Source organism: Mirounga leonina, unplaced genomic scaffold (assembly GCF_011800145.1).
Source record: "Mirounga leonina isolate KUSES-001 unplaced genomic scaffold, KU_Mleo_1.0 Mir_129, whole genome shotgun sequence".
NCBI classification, from domain to species: domain Eukaryota; kingdom Metazoa; phylum Chordata; class Mammalia; order Carnivora; family Phocidae; genus Mirounga; species Mirounga leonina.
In genome coordinates this window covers 60,137,429-60,156,983 of record NW_023270323.1, presented here as the reverse complement: position 1 = coordinate 60,156,983, position 19,555 = coordinate 60,137,429, and the positions used below count along the sequence as shown (strand labels likewise).

At 38.2% G+C, this 19,555-nt stretch overlaps 2 protein-coding genes across 5 annotated transcripts in view; one reads left to right on the top strand and one right to left on the bottom strand.

The window, feature by feature from the left end:
* The window catches only part of TBC1D19 (TBC1 domain family member 19), a 167,988-nt gene that overhangs the window by 85,601 nt on the left and 62,832 nt on the right, over positions 1–19,555 (top strand). For all 4 annotated transcript variants that reach the window (XM_035005183.1, XM_035005184.1, XM_035005181.1 and 1 more), the window contains 2 exons: positions 9,091–9,165; positions 12,399–12,461. In XM_035005183.1, the coding sequence (XP_034861074.1) occupies positions 9,091–9,165; positions 12,399–12,461 (138 nt within the window). The remainder of the gene's footprint in view (positions 1–9,090; positions 9,166–12,398; positions 12,462–19,555) is intronic.
* Positions 16,692–18,113, bottom strand: LOC118010640 (endogenous retrovirus group PABLB member 1 Env polyprotein). The gene has a single exon (XM_035005185.1). It carries the CDS (start codon positions 18,111–18,113, stop codon positions 16,692–16,694), a length of 1,422 nt encoding a protein of 473 aa, XP_034861076.1.

Below are 19,555 nucleotides of genomic sequence, written 5' to 3'. Positions count from 1 at the left end.
ACCTAAGGCAAGCAAGAAAACCCAAAGCCGTAAGGAATTTTTATTTTGTTATTTATTTTTTTTAAAGATTTTTTTTTTTTTTTTTTACAGAGAGAGCGACAGCGAGAGAAGGAACACAAGCAGGTAGAGTGGGAGAGGGAGAAGCAGGCTTTCTACCGAGTAGAGAGCCTGACATGGGGCTCGATCCCAGGACCCTAGGATCATGACCTGAGCCAAAGGCAGATGCTTAATGACTGAGCCACCCAGGTGCCCTGCCATAAGGAATTTTTAAAAAATTTGTCAGTGTATGCCCTAAATAAGAATCAAACAACACTTCTTTTTTTTTTTTGAAGAAAAGGTATTTGTAATACAAATGACAAAGGGTTAATTCCTCACTGTAAATAGCCCAACAAATTAATAAAATAAATAAAATCTAATAGAAAAATAGGTAAATGTTATGAAAGGCAAATCATTGAAGTATAAATTCAAATGCCCCATAAGCATATGAGAGGATGTTCAACTTTATTGATATTTGGGAAAGTGCAAATTAACACAACAGTAAGACCATATTTTTCATCCATGAGAAAATTAAAAGAGGTGAGAATATAGGTAAGTTTTTGCTCTCATGTCTTGCTGGTGGGAATTTGAATTGATGATTTTTGGAAAATGATCAGGCAAATTGTAGTCCAGCTAATATATATATATATATATATTAGAATATATATTTATATATATATATATATATATAAAACCTTCAGCCCATGTTCCTTCCTTTGCCAGTGTATCCCATAGATACAAAAGCACATGTGTATAAGGATATCTATTACAGTGTTACTTGTAGTGACAAGCAACTTCCATATCTATCTGTAGGAGAATGATTAAATAAATGGTGATCTCTCTATGGCAGAGCTTTAAAAATATAAAGCATATGTAGCTATCAAGAAGAAAGATAGATGTATACCTATTAACATAGAGGGATGACCATGCTATATAGCTAAGTTAGAGAAGCTGAATAATGAGTATAGTATGATTCCAGTTTATGTTTAAAAAATGACAACTAAAACCCCTACATATAAGCATATATTTACACAAGCATGGAGAAAGTTATAGAAGAATACAAATTATAAATAATGTTACAAATACAAATAACATTAGTTTCTTTGGGAAGGCAGAATGGGAAAAGGAAGGATTATTACCTTTTTCTTTATCCAGCTTTAGATTCTTTTACTTCTTTAATAGTCACATATCAGTTTGTGATTTTAAATTTATTTGATTTTTTAAAAGAGGCATACCTCTAAACTTACCAGCTTTTCCACGCTAATGTTTGCTAGAAAACATTAAAGTATAATACTAGGCTCTTTGTCAGTTGTCAAGGATTGGTATTTGAATTAGGTACTGTTCCTGTCTTTAAGAATGTTCTTTTATGGGGTGCCTGGGTGGCTCAGTCGTTAAGTGTCTGTCTTTGGCTCGGGTCATGATCCCAGGGTCCTGGGATCGAGCCCCACATCGGGCTCCCTGCTCAGCAGGAAGCCTGCTTCTCCCTCTCCCTCTCCCCCTGCTTGTGTTCCTGCTCTCACTATCTGTCTCTCTGTCAAATAAATAAATAAAATCTTAAAAAAAAAAAAAGAATGTTTTTTTATTCTAGTGAGAGAAATGGATTCAATAGATACAATGGAAGTTAAAATAAAATAATTTTGCCTTAGTTAAGAAATCAAAACATCATAAATAAGAGCAAAATAAGGCTTTTTTATTAAAATTAAAATGACTAAAAATAGCCAGTAAATCTCCAGATTATCTTTAGGCAAAGAGCACTTTGACCCAAACCAAAGAACTGTGCATTAAGCATCTTTCCAGATTAAGAAATCATATTTCAGGAAACATAGGGTCGGACACCATCCTGCCAAGGCAGCTATTCACAACAGATATTCTTTGTCCCACATGACCCTTCCCCTCACCTCTTCCTTGTCTGAGGCAGAGTCTTCAGAAAGAGTCTTACAGATTGGTGTGTACCTGGGGAGCCAAGCAGTGTTTGCAGATGGGCAGAAGCCAGGGCTGAAAGTGCCTGGAAGATGTTTGGAGGCATTGGGAGGAACACAAGAGCCAGCTAAAGCAATGAGATGATATTTCCATCTGTCTTTAAGACAACTATTATCCCCTTGATCCTTACCTTCATTCTATATTTTGAATGCCTGACCAACTATTAACCTGATGCTTAACTGGATTATAGTCTCAAATCCCTCCTCCCTCTTTCCTTCCCTCTTTCCCTATTTTTCCTTTTTCCTTTTTTCTCTCCTTTCCATCTCCCCTCTCTATCTTCTATGTCTTACTCTCTATTAAATTAAACATTAGCCTAATCTTTTCACTATGTACCATTAATCAGATTTTATGGTGTTATGGGATCATATTCTAATATTAAAAAAACCTGACTTCTTCATATGCTATGTTGCCGGAGTCCAGCTCCAGCCGGGGTGGGTCTCTCGTAGGAAAGGACGGCGTCGGCGAATGAGGAGACACAGACACAGGATCAGGTTGCAAGCATCTCCTCCTGACAGCCTCGGAGGAACTTTATTTATATGTTAGGATATTTTTGTTTTTCCAAATCTTAGATCATTTTCTGGATTACAGCCATAGCCTTCTTTCATTTTTCCTTTGTAATGATTAACATGACCTTTATTGATTTCTGCTTATTGGCTTTCGCTAAAACTAAAAAACAGTACACAAAGAGAAAGGTGCTAGACAGAGCGTGACCGTCTTGTTATTGTTATTTATATATATATAAATATATAACAAGTATAACAAGAATTCCACTAATTCTTCGTGGAATTAGTTTCATTATGATTGCTTAGATAGGCGTAACTAAGATGAGTAGTCACTTTATCATGAAACCCCAGAAATATTCCCACAATTATAAAGATTGCCATAAATAAAATGAAAAAGAATAGCAGGAGCCAGCCCAGAAATATTCCCACAATTATAAAGATTGCCATAAACAAAATGAGAGAGAATAGCAGGAGCCAGCTGTGGAGTCTCCGGTTTTCAGGATCGTCCCCCATACTTGGACTTTGTCAAACAGCATGAGTAGCTTGGCTCGCGCCATCTCCCCCTTTTTTATTTTTGGCCTTCAGTTGCAAAGTCTTCAATTCCAAATGAATTTGTTTTATTCCTCTACTTAGTAATTTGACGAAGACTGGAAAGAGAAACAAAAGGGAGATAATAATTAGTGCTGATATACCTAGATTGATGAGGGATGGAAACCAGGCAGTAGTGGAGGTGTATTTCTGCCAAGTGGCAAGAAAGGAATCTGCAACTTCTGAGGCTGTGGCTGAGGACGCATGTGCCCAACTAATGTCTTTAATTTTTTCTTGCAAGGAGCTTAAGTCCAAGGATACATTATCATTGCTCCATATTCCCCATAGGTGATTTTTGACGTTGTCCCAAGGGACAGATGAGGAATCATAATGGTGGGGAGTGACACAGATCCATTTATATTGTGCATGGCATCTAGTGGTTAACCGAGTTTTGAGATTTTGAATTTGATTTCCTGCCTATAATATAGTTTCCTCTAGAACATTTAATCGTGCCTCAAACTTCTTGTCTATTTGTTCCTGCAAATAAAGTGCAGTTGAAATATTCTGGGTTAATCTATCCACATGATGTGCAGTATGTATTTCCTGTACTAAAGCAGTTGTAGATATAGCAAAAGAACTTATGATTCCTATAAGAGCAGTAATACCTAATATAAGTGCTGCAATAAATTTCTTAGGGTGGCATAAGGCTTTATCTACAAGTTGAATCGTATACGTGCCAGGATCATCATACCAATGTTCTTCTAATTTTACAGGTAACACTACATAAGGAGGTTGATGAACAACTATAAAGACAGTTGGGGGGCGCCTGGGTGGCTCAGTCGTTAAGCGGCTGCCTTCAGCTCAGGTCATGATCCCAGGGTCCTGGGATCGAGCCCCACATCGGGCTCCCTGCTCCACGGGAAGCCTGCTTCTCCTCTCCCATTCCACCTGCTTGTATTCCCTCTCTCGCTGTGTCTCTCTCTGTCAAATAAATAAATAAAATCTTAAAAAAAAAAAAAAAAGACAGTTGGTCCAACAGTTGGATCAATGCAATTAGTTAATATACATTTTGAACAGGATACATAATAGGTATGATTAATCTTGTTTACTTGTAATTGGCCATGACCTTGCACCAAGAGAGCATGAGGGGGGACCTACACATGCCGTGATCACCTCCATATGGTCAGGGCGTCTAGGCCTTTTTTAGTTCCTTTAAGACCTTATAAGGGAGTGGTTCCCACTGAGGTTCGTCCCATTCATCATCAAAAGTCACTGGAAAACATTTAAAAGTTAAATCCCCATCTCGCAAGACCTCCTGTATTGCTCCCTTAAAGCCAATATTCTTAATAGGTGGCAAGGGTTTTTTACGAACTAAGGCCTTGTTCTGTGGAACTTCTGTCTATGTAGATTAATCACAGAGCCGCATTTAGGGGCTGTGGCGTTTGCAAAAAGTTCCCAATCTTGTTCATGATATTTAGCAGCCTCCTCCTCAAGGGCTACCTCATCTTCGGAGGACAATTGATTATCTCCCCCTTCAACTCTTTTATTATCTTTGTCCTCATCTTCTGATTTCATTTCATTTATTACCAGTACTTGAGAGGCTGATTTTTGTAATAGAGGTGTCTCTTCAGTGGGGGCAGCGTTATGTGTCTCCCGTAATTTTTTGTGTAAAGCCTGTGAGCTAGGCATAGGATCTAACATATCTCTTAACAATGTCCATAAAGAGAATGCCTCCACGGGTACATTTTCAGGACCATGGTTAGAATAGTATAACCACATTTCCTCCCCTATCTTGTTCTATGTTCTAATATCGAGACTACCATCTTTCGGAAACCAAGGGCAACAGGTCTCTACAAAGGTAAAAAATCTAGCCAGTTGAGCATGAGTAACCTTAACACCTCTTTTGTCAATCATATGCTTAATAATATCAATAAAGAGTCGTCGTTCCTTTGACTCTTTATGGCCCATAGCTTCTCTAAGTTCTGTCTTTCTGCTCACTCTTAACTCTGTATTCCTTCACAGAGGGGTCTGCAGTACCCATGAGCAGAGTCCTATCCGTCCCTGTAGAAAGGCTTACCTAGTTGAGCCCCACATGTTGGGCGCCACTTGCCGGAGTCCAGCTCCAGCCGGGGTGGGTCTCGTAGGAAAGGACGGCGTCGGAGAATGAGGAGACACAGACACAGGATTAGGTTGCAAGCATCTCCTCCTGACAGCCTCGGAGGAACTTTATTTATATGTTAGGATATTTTTGTTTTTCCAAATCTTAGATCATTTTCTGGATTACAGCCATAGCCTTCTTTCATTTTTCCTTTGTAATGATTAACATGACCTTTATTGATTTCTGCTTATTGGCTTTCGCTAAAACTAAAAAACAGTACACAAAGAGAAAGGTGCTAGACAGAGCGTGACCGTCTTGTTATTGTTATTTATATATATATAAATATATAACAAGTATAACAAGAATTCCACTAATTCTTCGTGGAATTAGTTTCATTATGATTGCTTAGATAGGCGTAACTAAGATGAGTAGTCACTTTATCATGAAACCCCAGAAATATTCCCACAATTATAAAGATTGCCATAAATAAAATGAAAAAGAATAGCAGGAGCCAGCCCAGAAATATTCCCACAATTATAAAGATTGCCATAAACAAAATGAGAGAGAATAGCAGGAGCCAGCTGTGGAGTCTCCGGTTTTCAGGATCGTCCCCCATACTTGGACTTTGTCAAACAGCATGAGTAGCTTGGCTCGCGCCATCTCCCCCTTTTTTATTTTTGGCCTTCAGTTGCAAAGTCTTCAATTCCAAATGAATTTGTTTTATTCCTCTACTTAGTAATTTGACGAAGACTGGAAAGAGAAACAAAAGGGAGATAATAATTAGTGCTGATATACCTAGATTGATGAGGGATGGAAACCAGGCAGTAGTGGAGGTGTATTTCTGCCAAGTGGCAAGAAAGGAATCTGCAACTTCTGAGGCTGTGGCTGAGGACGCATGTGCCCAACTAATGTCTTTAATTTTTTCTTGCAAGGAGCTTAAGTCCAAGGATACATTATCATTGCTCCATATTCCCCATAGGTGATTTTTGACGTTGTCCCAAGGGACAGATGAGGAATCATAATGGTGGGGAGTGACACAGATCCATTTATATTGTGCATGGCATCTAGTGGTTAACCGAGTTTTGAGATTTTGAATTTGATTTCCTGCCTATAATATAGTTTCCTCTAGAACATTTAATCGTGCCTCAAACTTCTTGTCTATTTGTTCCTGCAAATAAAGTGCAGTTGAAATATTCTGGGTTAATCTATCCACATGATGTGCAGTATGTATTTCCTGTACTAAAGCAGTTGTAGATATAGCAAAAGAACTTATGATTCCTATAAGAGCAGTAATACCTAATATAAGTGCTGCAATAAATTTCTTAGGGTGGCATAAGGCTTTATCTACAAGTTGAATCGTATACGTGCCAGGATCATCATACCAATGTTCTTCTAATTTTACAGGTAACACTACATAAGGAGGTTGATGAACAACTATAAAGACAGTTGGGGGGCGCCTGGGTGGCTCAGTCGTTAAGCGGCTGCCTTCAGCTCAGGTCATGATCCCAGGGTCCTGGGATCGAGCCCCACATCGGGCTCCCTGCTCCACGGGAAGCCTGCTTCTCCTCTCCCATTCCACCTGCTTGTATTCCCTCTCTCGCTGTGTCTCTCTCTGTCAAATAAATAAATAAAATCTTAAAAAAAAAAAAAAAAGACAGTTGGTCCAACAGTTGGATCAATGCAATTAGTTAATATACATTTTGAACAGGATACATAATAGGTATGATTAATCTTGTTTACTTGTAATTGGCCATGACCTTGCACCAAGAGAGCATGAGGGGGGACCTACACATGCCGTGATCACCTCCATATGGTCAGGGCGTCTAGGCCTTTTTTAGTTCCTTTAAGACCTTATAAGGGAGTGGTTCCCACTGAGGTTCGTCCCATTCATCATCAAAAGTCACTGGAAAACATTTAAAAGTTAAATCCCCATCTCGCAAGACCTCCTGTATTGCTCCCTTAAAGCCAATATTCTTAATAGGTGGCAAGGGTTTTTTACGAACTAAGGCCTTGTTCTGTGGAACTTCTGTCTATGTAGATTAATCACAGAGCCGCATTTAGGGGCTGTGGCGTTTGCAAAAAGTTCCCAATCTTGTTCATGATATTTAGCAGCCTCCTCCTCAAGGGCTACCTCATCTTCGGAGGACAATTGATTATCTCCCCCTTCAACTCTTTTATTATCTTTGTCCTCATCTTCTGATTTCATTTCATTTATTACCAGTACTTGAGAGGCTGATTTTTGTAATAGAGGTGTCTCTTCAGTGGGGGCAGCGTTATGTGTCTCCCGTAATTTTTTGTGTAAAGCCTGTGAGCTAGGCATAGGATCTAACATATCTCTTAACAATGTCCATAAAGAGAATGCCTCCACGGGTACATTTTCAGGACCATGGTTAGAATAGTATAACCACATTTCCTCCCCTATCTTGTTCTATGTTCTAATATCGAGACTACCATCTTTCGGAAACCAAGGGCAACAGGTCTCTACAAAGGTAAAAAATCTAGCCAGTTGAGCATGAGTAACCTTAACACCTCTTTTGTCAATCATATGCTTAATAATATCAATAAAGAGTCGTCGTTCCTTTGACTCTTTATGGCCCATAGCTTCTCTAAGTTCTGTCTTTCTGCTCACTCTTAACTCTGTATTCCTTCACAGAGGGGTCTGCAGTACCCATGAGCAGAGTCCTATCCGTCCCTGTAGAAAGGCTTACCTAGTTGAGCCCCACATGTTGGGCGCCACTTGCCGGAGTCCAGCTCCAGCCGGGGTGGGTCTCGTAGGAAAGGACGGCGTCGGAGAATGAGGAGACACAGACACAGGATTAGGTTGCAAGCATCTCCTCCTGACAGCCTCGGAGGAACTTTATTTATATGTTAGGATATTTTTGTTTTTCCAAATCTTAGATCATTTTCTGGATTACAGCCATAGCCTTCTTTCATTTTTCCTTTGCAATGATTAACATGACCTTTATTGATTTCTGCTTATTGGCTTTCGCTAAAACTAAAAAACAGTACACAAAGAGAAAGGTGCTAGACAGAGCGTGACCGTCTTGTTATTTTGTTCTATAGAAACTAATTCTTCGTGGAATTAGTTTCATTATGATTGCTTAGATAGGCGTAACTAAGATGAGTAATCACTTTATCATGAAACCCCAGAAATATTCCCACAATTATAAAGATTGCCATAAATAAAATGAAAAAGAATAGCAGGAGCCAGCCCAGAAATATTCCCACAATTATAAAGATTGCCATAAACAAAATGAGAGAGAATAGCAGGAGCCAGCTGTGGAGTCTCCTGTTTTCAGGATCGTCCCCCATACTTGGACTTTGTCAAACAGCATGAATAGCTTGGCTCGCGCCACTATGTGATTGCTTTTACTAGCTGGGATGATTTAGGATCTTTAACCTTTTTATTTTATAATAATTTAGATATTAGAAAAGCAAAAAACCTTCTGGGTTTTTGTGTAGGTTCTAGGGCCTGGTTTCCTGGGATCAAATCTTACTACCTTTGTGGCCTTGGACAGCAAGTTGCTTTTTTCTCTGGATCTGTTTCTCAAATATAATTGGGAATAATAATCACTGAGCTATTTTATTTTGTTGATATGGGATTAAATGAGTTAACCCATGTATGGGTTAATAAAACAGTTTCTGGCATCTAATAATTAATAAATATTATTGTATTTGATATTAAAGTTAAATAATGGTTAATCAGTTTAGCAAACGTTGATTGAATACCCACCAGGTGCCCAGATCTTATCCTAAGTGATGGGATTAGGTATGTTTATTGAGTATCTACTATTGGCCAGGCATGGAGAATATAGAAGTGAATAAAATGAAGTCCTCTTGGTGTTTATGATAGTATTAATGATTATTACTTACTAAAATTTGAGGCTGACTTTATAAATCTGATTGACCTTTAATTTTGTTTGCTTGTTTTACTTTTAAATCTAGGATATCTTATATTATGAGCAGCTTAAGACCAATGTGATACAGCATGACCTTTTGGTGGACAGTCTAATCTATAAAGTAAGTGAAGGTGTACATAGTTTTTTCATTTCAGTAATATCGTTAAACAATTATTGTGAGTCTTTAACATACAGGACCTGTGCTTTGTATGATGATACATGTTAACCTTGAAAAATAATTGTAAGTGATCTTTGTACTTGTAAAGGTAAGGTTCATTTTCAAAATTTGTAGTCTCCAGTCAATATTATCCTCCTTCCCTTTGAAGCTGTCCTCATGATTCTTTCCTGATACTCCCATTTTTGATTAAAAGAATGATAAACATTTCCACACAAACCGAATAAAAATGCAACTGAAAGAAAAATCAGACTATATTTTTGAGAGTCAAAATCAGACTAATATTTTTATCTTATTTATCTCATGATTCTTTAGGGCCAACTTGCTTATTCTCTTGTATTGAATTCATTTTTATTTTTAATTTTTTGTAGTTTTAGACATCTGGTCAAGCACATCTCAAGGTTTATGATAGGGATACGTTGAGTTTTTGTCTCTAGGCATCTGATATTGAGTTGGGAGTTGAGATGTAGATAGTATAAGCATGATATAGGATATGCCTGATTCTGGATTAATAATTGGGCTATTCAAAAGACTTGGATTTTTAATTTAGGACTTGTAAGATAGAGAAGAAGGGCATATTATTTCAGGCCTCAGAAATGGGAGAGAGAAAATTACAGGTTGAGGACCTGAAGATTTTTATGGGTGGAACGTGACCAAGGTTAATAACAACAGCACCTGGCATTTAATGACTGTCTACCATGTGCCATACAGTGTTCCAAACTCTTCACATAGATTGTCCTTAATCCTGAAAACTACCTTAAGAGTATCAGATACCAGCATTTAGGTATCATTTATAGATAAATGCACCTTTTTTTTTCCTGGGAAAAAGCCTTACATTCAGTAAAATCATACATTAAAGATAATAGAGCTTATGGGAAAAATAGTGTTGGGGTAGCTTTTGCAACTTTGTAACCGGAGCATGAACAAAAACAATTATTGATAGTTTGGAAGATGAATTGGATAGCCGGCAGGCTGCTCCTGCAGGAGCTATTAAAAATGTACAAATATAATGAAGTAGAAATGCTAACAGAATGCAGGTGGGAGTGGTAACACTGGGCCCCTGGGGCTGCTGTTAAGGTGGGCACAAGAGGAAGAACCTAGGAGTTGTGTGGGCCAGGGGTGTGCCTGTCTGGAGAGGGAGCTCCTCATATGGTCATTTGTTTTTAATTTTCTTGAAATGCAATTATAAGGGCTCATGCCTGTGCAGCAGCTGAGCTGAAGGCATTTTTCCTTTCTTGCTGAAGGTTGTAATTCTACTCTTGCCATTTTGGCACCCCTATTAAAAGAAAAGTTGCATGTGAACCAACACAATTTCCATGTTATGGCAGATATCGTTCCCTTACCCCCCAGCCACGTATTGACATGTGTTATAGCAAAATAGGAAGTACTGTTGTTTTACCATTTTACAGATGAGGGAACTGAAGTAAAGAAAGATTAGAGAAATTAGTTAAATTCACATATTAAGTAGCAAAGTCAAGATTTGAATGTAGATAACTTCACAACCGTACTTTTTAAATCACTATTCACTACAGGAATCTAAGTCTTGACTCTCTCAGAAGTTTTACATAGGTTTGGATCACAGGTACTATTGTTAACTGAGGTCAAACAGTTGTGCTCAGGGGATTATTTTAGCACTAGCATTAAGAGATCTATTGAGCTTTCATGCCTTTCAACCATTTTTCTATTCAAATGAAGAAGACTCACAAGGGAAGTTCAGAAAGTCAGGGAGGGCTAGCATGAGAATTCTCTTTGCTGCCAAGATGAATTTCAGTTTGAATCAGTAAAGGAAGAGGTAAACAGTTTGTATCTGAAAAATTAAATGTAAGTTTTAGTAGAATCAATCCTGACAGTCCACAGCTTGAATATTTTTAGGAAGATACCTGTCTCTGGTTGTTCCTGATTTGTGTGTGTTGAGCTTCGCTGATCTTTTTGGAGCAACTCCAAATGTTATTAAAGTCAGCTTTGGAGAGAATGGGCATTTAAAAAAATTATTTGAAGTTTCATTACAGCTTCCTATGGCAAAGACTAATTTTTAATTTAACTGAAAATAAAGTAAAATTATGTTAGTGGTTGAAGGAATGGATGGAACAAGGCAATACTAAATTTAGAACATCACCAAACCCTCCCTAAGCCAAATTATTCAATAATTTTTGTTTTCTCTAGACTGTATTTTTTTCCCACAAAGTTGCCTTGTATCCACACTTTCTACAGTTTTGCACCACTTACTATGACCTGACAGTTTATACCAGTGTTTCTCAACCTTTTCTTCATCATTAGCTCCCTGAAGACAAAAATTAATTTTTCTCTAACATAAAAAAATTAAATACCAAAGAGTAAGATTTGGGGGCCTATAAACCACTGTAATATGTGAAATTTTTTGGCCTTGGCGAACTAATTCTCACCCCCTTAGAGGTAATATCATCTCTATTGAGAATGCACGATCTCTGCTTCTACCCATATTGTCTTCTGACTTGGAAGACTGACCCCTTTCTTTTCTCTTAATTTGTGTCTTTAAGTTTTTCTAGACTTAGCACATATTCACTACCTCCAGAATCATCCATAATTCATTTCATCCTCCCTTGATTGCTACTATACTCAACGGCCTGGTTGAAATTCGTAGATTGAGCAATATTATCTTGGATTTCTTTAATATTTCTTTATAATTGTTCCCATATTTCTGTGGTGAGATTGTAGACTTCTTGAAGATAAACAGTTGTTTGTGGGGCAATATGCAATGACTTGCAAATGAATAATCACAATGGTGTGGAAGATGTTTGGTATTTCAAGGGAATGGCAAGAATGTGAACTTGAACAGTAGAGGATGATTTTGGAACAGTAATTTGGGGCCAGCTTGCTATGGTTTCTTCTGGATCTTATGATTGCATCTGCTTTTCCAACTTTAAAACACTTAAATATTAGATTAAAAGAAGATAAAAATTAAAATAAATAATAAGGAATTACTAACAGAACCTAAAAAGTTGTGGGCAATTTGAGGTCCAGTAATGTATATATATTATTAGTCAAGTAAATTTATAGCAGTGATGAAATCTAATTGAGACATTTCTAATCATACATAAGTAAAATCATTACAGTGTTATTTCTAAATAATGCATTTATGTCGTAGTACTATAGACATATTCCTTTAGGTTCTTTTCAGTACTCTCTACCTTTAATTATAGGATGTGAAGTTGACAGCAAGCAATGATGATTATTATTTTGTATTTGAAGATTATTTATATCAGGTAAGTTGAAAAATCAAAACATATAATGTTCTTGTTTTAAGTGCTCTAATTCATCATACTTTAGGAGATATCTCTGTTTTTAACTGAATCCTCCTGAAATCTAAACCATGTTTGTTTTTTATCAAATATTCTAAGTTTAGAATAAGGTTAACTTTTGTTCTTACGTGGAATTGGGTGGGAGAATAACAGTTCTCAAATGAGTGTTTGGACTGTTTCTTTTGGTCATATTTGCTATGACTAGGAGAGGTATAGGCACGGATTCTTAAACTGGGTGTTAAATACATACTTAAGCCATCCCAAGATGTTTAGAAAAAGCATTTTACATGACACTTTTCTATTAAAAGTATTGAATAAATAATTAAATGTTTTGAAATCAGTTTGAGGTGTCTTGATTATTCTTTGATCATCTCATATGCTGATGTTGTAGATGTTTGGGTCCTTACCTAAGTCTTTTTTGTATCTACTAAAATTAAAACATCTTATCATAAATAGAAAATGTGTAATTTATATAGAATTGCCTAGATGATATTCTTTTTTAAAAGATCACACATATATATTAATAATTTTATTTTGAGTGTCAATATAAATGTCCTGGTGAAAATATCTACTTTCCACGTAGTAATTTCAGCTTGAGTAAATAGAAATCAGTTCCAGTTGTTTGGATTAACAGATTTCTGTTGGTAATAGTGGTAGTAGTATGCATCTGTTTAAGAAAAAGAGTTAAAAAAGAATCTCTCAAAGTTTAATTATTCATTCAAAGCACTGAAATCCAAAGACTTTATTGATAAAATTAAATTTGAAATAACCCTAGAAACAAATTTAAGAGGATTTTAATGATTTCACATATGTGATTAATTTTTTATTTTAAAAAATAGTAAGGATTTAAAATTCCATTTTTAATGTAAAGTCAGTTATTAATTAAAATTTAGAAAATACAAAAATCTGAAAGTTTATTTACTTATGTCACCAGTATATATACCCCAGTGTCTAATTGTTAGTAATCAGTAAAATTCTGAATATATGGGTAAAGTTAACATTTCATTTATATATTAATGTTATTTTACTGATGACCTCTAAACTTAAGAAAATTGAGTGGATATCAGCACTTTTGGAATGGTAGCATGGAACCATCCCCAGCAAAAAACTGGTGAAAAATTATTTTAAAAACAAAAATATTTTAAGTATCTGAAAATGGTCCTAAGGTCATACATCAAATCAGAAAAAAAAAAAAAATTATTCAAGAGAAGCTACTAAATCCCCAGTAAGAACAGTCTGTGGCACTTGAGCCAAGACACACTCTCTCCTTCCCCTCACCCCGAGATCAACAAGACAGAAGCTTCAGTTCATCTGAGTGTGACCAAGAAGATGGGGTTCCCTTTCCCTTTAACTTCCAGTCAAGGGCTACACTAGCTCTATAGAAGGTGTAGGTAGCCAGTATTTCTCATATCCTTTAGCTCTTTGTTGCAGCTGCTAAATTCCAGAATATTGCTGCCAAGTCAGAAGCTCCCTTCTTCCACCTGCCCTCCACTCATAGGGTAGGCCTCTGCCCCAAATGCTCTACCTGCTCTCAATAGGCTGAGAATACTGGGGCCCCACTTCCCTCACCCCAATTTGCTCATAGGGTGGCAGTTCCTCACTGGGGGAGGCAAGCTGAGAACACCAAAAGTTTACTGTCCCCAACCAATGTCCTCAGAAATCAGAAGTGGGCCATAGTCCTACTCCTAGCTCCAGAGCAGTGACTCAGAGATTTTGTCCAGGGACATAAGAAAAGCGACCAATGAAGCTGTCCACAAAGAACTGACTTTAAATGGAATGTGGGAAGTTCAAGTTTAATGGGCTTCTCTAAAACAATGGAGATTTTAATGATAGGCAATTAAGAGGAGACAATTAGCTTCATGAGAGTAACGAGCTAAAACTACAAGCCACCTAGTTTACCAGAGAGACCAGAGAAGGAGACAGCTGGGAAGAGCCTTGCCTGGATAGTAACAAATTTCAAAGACTGGCCTCAAAAATGACCTCTGTGAAGGATTCAAAATTTGATTGTATCCGACTGTGGTACAATTTATACCTGAGAATGTTGTTGAAAACAGTAGAGCAATCACCTGGCAGTTAGTGGAGCCGAACGTCTGGTTGTGAAAAGGGGGGGGGGGGGATGCAGAAAGCTTAGCAGAGAGGTCAGAGAGAGAGAGGATTACAGAGAGCCCTGCTAAAACTTGTGTCATCGAGGAGTGACTGTACCCACAAGGCTGCATCCTCTGACACACATCAGAGGCTTCACACTGTGAGAGAAAGGAACCTCTGTAAAATATTTCAACCAAGTCAGCAAACAAATAAGCAGACTCATGTTTGATGGAGTCTCATTTATTTTTGCTTTTGTTCCTTGTGCTTTTGGCATCATATCCAAGAAATCACTGCCAAGACCAATGTCAAGGAAATTTTCTTGATGTTTTCTTCTAGGAGTTTTATGGATCAGGTCTTAAATTTAAGTCTTTAATCCATCTTAAGTTTACTTTTGTGAGCGATGTGAAATAGGGGTCTAATTCCATTCTTCTGTATGTGAATATCCTGTTTTCCCTGCACCATTTATTGACGTACTATCCTTTCTGCATTGAGTATTCCTGGCTCCCTTGTCAAATATGAGTTGACTGTATATGCAGGGGTTTATTTCTGTGCTCTTGATTCTGTTCCATTGATCTCTTGTGTCTGTTTTTATGCCAGTACCATAAGGTTTTGATTACTGTAGCTTTGAAGTGTACTTTGAAATCAGGAAGTGTAATGCCTCCACTTTGTTGTTCTTTCTCAAGACTGCTGTAGCTATTCAGAGTCCTTCATGTGTTTATACAAGTTTTAGGATCGGTTTTTCTGTTTCTGTGAAAAATGCCATTGGAATTTTGATAGGGATTGCATTGAATCTGTAGATGGCTTTTGGTAATATCGACATTTCAACAATGTTATTTCTTCTGATCCATGAACACGGAGATTTTTTTCCATTTGTGTCTTCTTCAATTTCTTTCATCAAAGTCTTATACTTATCAGTGTAGATCGTTCACCTCCTTGGGTAAATTTATTCCTTAGTATCTTATTCTTTTGGATGTTATTGTAAGATGGAATTATTGGGTGTTTTTTTTTAAGCTGTTTTGTTATTAATGTATAGAAATGCAACTGTTGGGCGCCTGGGTGGCTCAGTCGGTTAAGTGTCTGCCTTCAGCTCAGGTCATGATCTCAGGGTCCTGGGATTGAGCCCTGTGTTGGGCTCCCTGCTCAGCGGGGAGTCTGCTTTTCCCCCTCCCTCTGCCACTCTCTCATGCTCTCTCTGTCTCTCAAATAAATAAATATCTTTTAAAAAAAAAGAAATGCAACTGTTTTCTGATGTTGGTTTTACATCCTGCAACTTTACTGAATTGGTTGATTAGTTAGTTCTAGCAGCTTTTTGGTGGAGTCTTTAGGATTTTTATGTATATAAGTTCATATTGATGCAGGTGGGTCGGGTCTGAGGACTCAGAGGGGGTCCCACTGGACCAGCCTAGAGGGTCCTTGGCTTCACACAGGATGGAAGTCAAACATGAGCCAGCAGGAGGTGAAAGCAGAGTTTATTGAAGGTATAGAGAGCAGATACAGATGGAGTATCTGGGTGACTCAGAAAGGAAAAGAGGGAGTCTTTGCTTGGGGTCTGAGGTTTTTATTGATGATTGTGGTCTGGTGCATGTGTCTTCTCAGGCATCCAGGAACCGATCAGAATGAAGACAGGGTGCAGATGTCCATCATAAGTCACTTATTCCCTGGAGCCCAGGGGTCTTGGCATCAAGGTGTTTAGTGACAGTGGTCTATAATGTGCACATAATGGCCTCACCTGGTCATTCCTTAGATGGTATCTGTTGTGCTAGAAGACTCCAAAGAAATCATTAACTCCTCATCCCTTATGAGGAGGACATACATTAAGGTATGTGTAGGGCAGGGGTGCAGGTCCTAGCAAGAATAGAAGCCAGAAAAAGAAACAAAGGAGGAAAAAAAAAAAAGCCAAACTTTTTTTTTTTTTTTTTCTCATGGGGTCCCCTTCGATTTCCCTGTCTCATTCCCTGCTATGGGATTTTCATTCTCATATTCTTAAGGGGTGTTGAAGGGCGAAGGTCTCATCTTCTGTAGCTTCTTCAGGCTGAAAGGGATTGTAGACCCTGCCTATTGGAATGCATAAAAATCCCAATTAAATGAAGGGCCCCTACTTGTAGATTGTCAAAGATGTTCATGAGGCCTCATCATTAAAATAGAACGCCTCCTAGAGAATATCCGTTCTGATAATTTTTCTGACATATTTATGCAGAACATGCAACAACAGTAGCTCCCACAGCAAAGAAAAAGCCCTAGCAGAACTATTGCTACTACTACTAAAAGAAGTTTTTTCCACCAAGACCATCCATTTCCACTAAACCAGGAATAAATCCAATCATTGAGGGAACTAGAGGAGTCAGACATTGCTTCAATTTGGTTGTGCATGTCTGATAAAAGTTTAGATACATTAGCTGAGTTATCTGGGATATATACACAACATTCAGTCTTAATGATAGCACAGGTTCCTCCTTGAGCTGCTGTTATTATGTCTAAGGCCATCCTATTTTGTAATACAGCCTTTCTCATTAATGCAACTTCAGAATTTAACAGGCTGAGTGCATGCATAGTATCATTAAGGGCGTGTTTGGTATAGTTTGTGAGGGCCTCTATGTGCCAGATTATGTCTTCTATTCCCAGTTGGGGCAGGAAAATACCTAACAGGTGATCATACCAGTGGAAGACTGACCGTGTCCAGCGATGGAGTAGATGGGGATAATTTGCAGGCATAGATAATTTTTTACGCAATCTCCCTTGTATCCAGGGAAAACCCAGGGTACAACGCCCTATCCATCCAGGGGGTAGCCAAGGCCACAAATTTGTGCCACATAGCCACTGAGTTCCATTGGGTGCTAACCATCTGATGCCTGGTCGTCTTATCCAATCAGTAGCAAACCAGTCAGTTGATTGTAAAACAATGATATGGGTACAAGCTCCTCGGGAGAGCCATCCTAATTCACGGGTGCTATTAGGCCAGGCATCATACGTATGATTTCTTTGCTCCCAACATAAAAGAGCTTTCTGGTTTAATTGGCCTATGGTAGGAGTAAGCCACATAAATTCATCCCATACTTGAAAATAACCATCCTCGGTATATCTCATATTATTAGGCTTAGTTGTTCCCCACAATGCTTTCTTATTTTCAGTCTTAGAGTTGGCATATTCAGTCATGATTTTGGCAGTCTGGGGGTAGGAAAAAGGTCTTTTATGGCCTGGAGAATTCCAGGTAATATTTACCATAGGCCAACAAGAAACATTGCCGTTAGTGATAGAGATGTCCCTATATATGCTTGTATTTGGCTGGAAAACCATATCTTTTATATATTGGTGTAAGTAATGCCAGTCTGTGCCTTGTAAAGGAGAAACCCACCACGGGAGGCCTGAGGTGCTGGACAAAGGGAGGAGGCCACAAATCCAGCAGGAACTTTTCTGTAAACTGTCAGCGTAGTGTTGAGCCCATTGCAAAAATAAATTGGGGCCAGTAGCTTGTCCTAGAGATAGGTAAGTAAAGAGCAAATTTAGAAAAGTGAAAGATTTTAAAAGCGCCATCAAGCCTTACTTATTAGTCCTTCAGAGCAGCAACTTTAGTCTTTTCCTCAGGTTCGCAGGCATGGGTGGATGCTGGGAGCTCCAGGTAGACACTGTAGCAGGTATTTTCTTGAAAAGATAGGTTTAATTCGTTGACAGGCTCGCAGGCATATGTGTCCCCTTCTTCCCTTGGAGGTGATATCAAAGTTGGCTCCTGCAGAGACTCAGGAGAGATAGGTTTGATTCTGGACAAGTGAACCCAGCTCAAGAGACCTTTAAGTCTTACTGCTGTGGGGGTGCTGAGTAAAAGCTGATAGGGCCCTTTCCCACCTTGGTTCAAGCTGATCTTCTGGTGACCCCCTTTTCCATGTTTTTAATGGTCTCTTGCTCCCTGGTGGCATTGGCACAGACTGCTTGTCTTCAGTGGGGTTTGGAAGTACTTTATTTCCATACTTTTGGAGAGACTAGTGCTTTACCCAGACTAGGAATGTATTTTAAAATTTGATTGGTTTCCTCAGCAAACCATAAAGTTGCAGTGAGAAAAGGTCATATTTTCCATATGTCATTTCAAAGGGGTTCAATTTAAGACTCCCCTTTGGAGCTACTCTTATTCTGAGTAAAGCAATCAGCAACAGCTTATACCGTGTTTCATGAGTTTCTCGACAGAGTTTTGCCAAAGTTCGTTTAAAGATGTGGTTCATTTTGTCCACTTTTCCTGAAGATTGAGGCCTCCATGAGAGATGAAGTTGATAGCAGATCCCTAGGGTCCCTGATAATTGTGTTATTTTAGCAGCGAAAGAGGGTCCATTATCACTTTGCAGACTCCAGAGAAGTCCAAACCTAGGTATGACTTCCTTTAATAAGATCTTAGAAACCTCTAAAGCCCTGTCTGTTCTAATAGGGAAGGCCTCTACCTACCCTGTCAATGTATCCACATAAACCAGCAGATACTTCTATCCCAGAGAGGGTGGCATTTGAGTGAAGTCAGTTGGCCAGTCTTCCCCATGGTAAGTGCCTCTATATTGAACTGGCTTAATTAAGAGGGGAGGCATAGGATGGGACCCTGGGTCATTTCTGACACAAATATCACATGCCCTGGTAACTTCTCTTAGAGTTTTGGCTAGATTCTTTCCTCTGAATACTTGGGGCAATAGATTTTCCATAGTGTCTCTACCAAAGTGAGTGGAGTCATGTATTTGCTTAATTATTTTCTTTTTTTTTTCATTTTAAACAAGAAGTTTATTTAAACAACAAGACACTTGAAAGGAAAACAATCTAGGATTCATTTCTTTTAGAGTAATTTATCCCCACTTAAAGACAGATCATCTTACATGTAACGGCTACATACAAAAAAGTTATAAAATTGTCCTTGGTTTTACAATGATAGATGAAGAACATTAAAATTCTCCAGTCAAACAAGGTATGCAAAGATTTTTATATTGTTCTTTTTTTGTTAAACCGTG

What these genes read in the sequence shown, in the direction of transcription:
- LOC118010640 (XM_035005185.1), bottom strand. Translation starts at nt 18,113, where the DNA reads ATGGCGCTTTTAAAATCTTTCACTTTTCTAAATTTGCTCTTTACTTAC.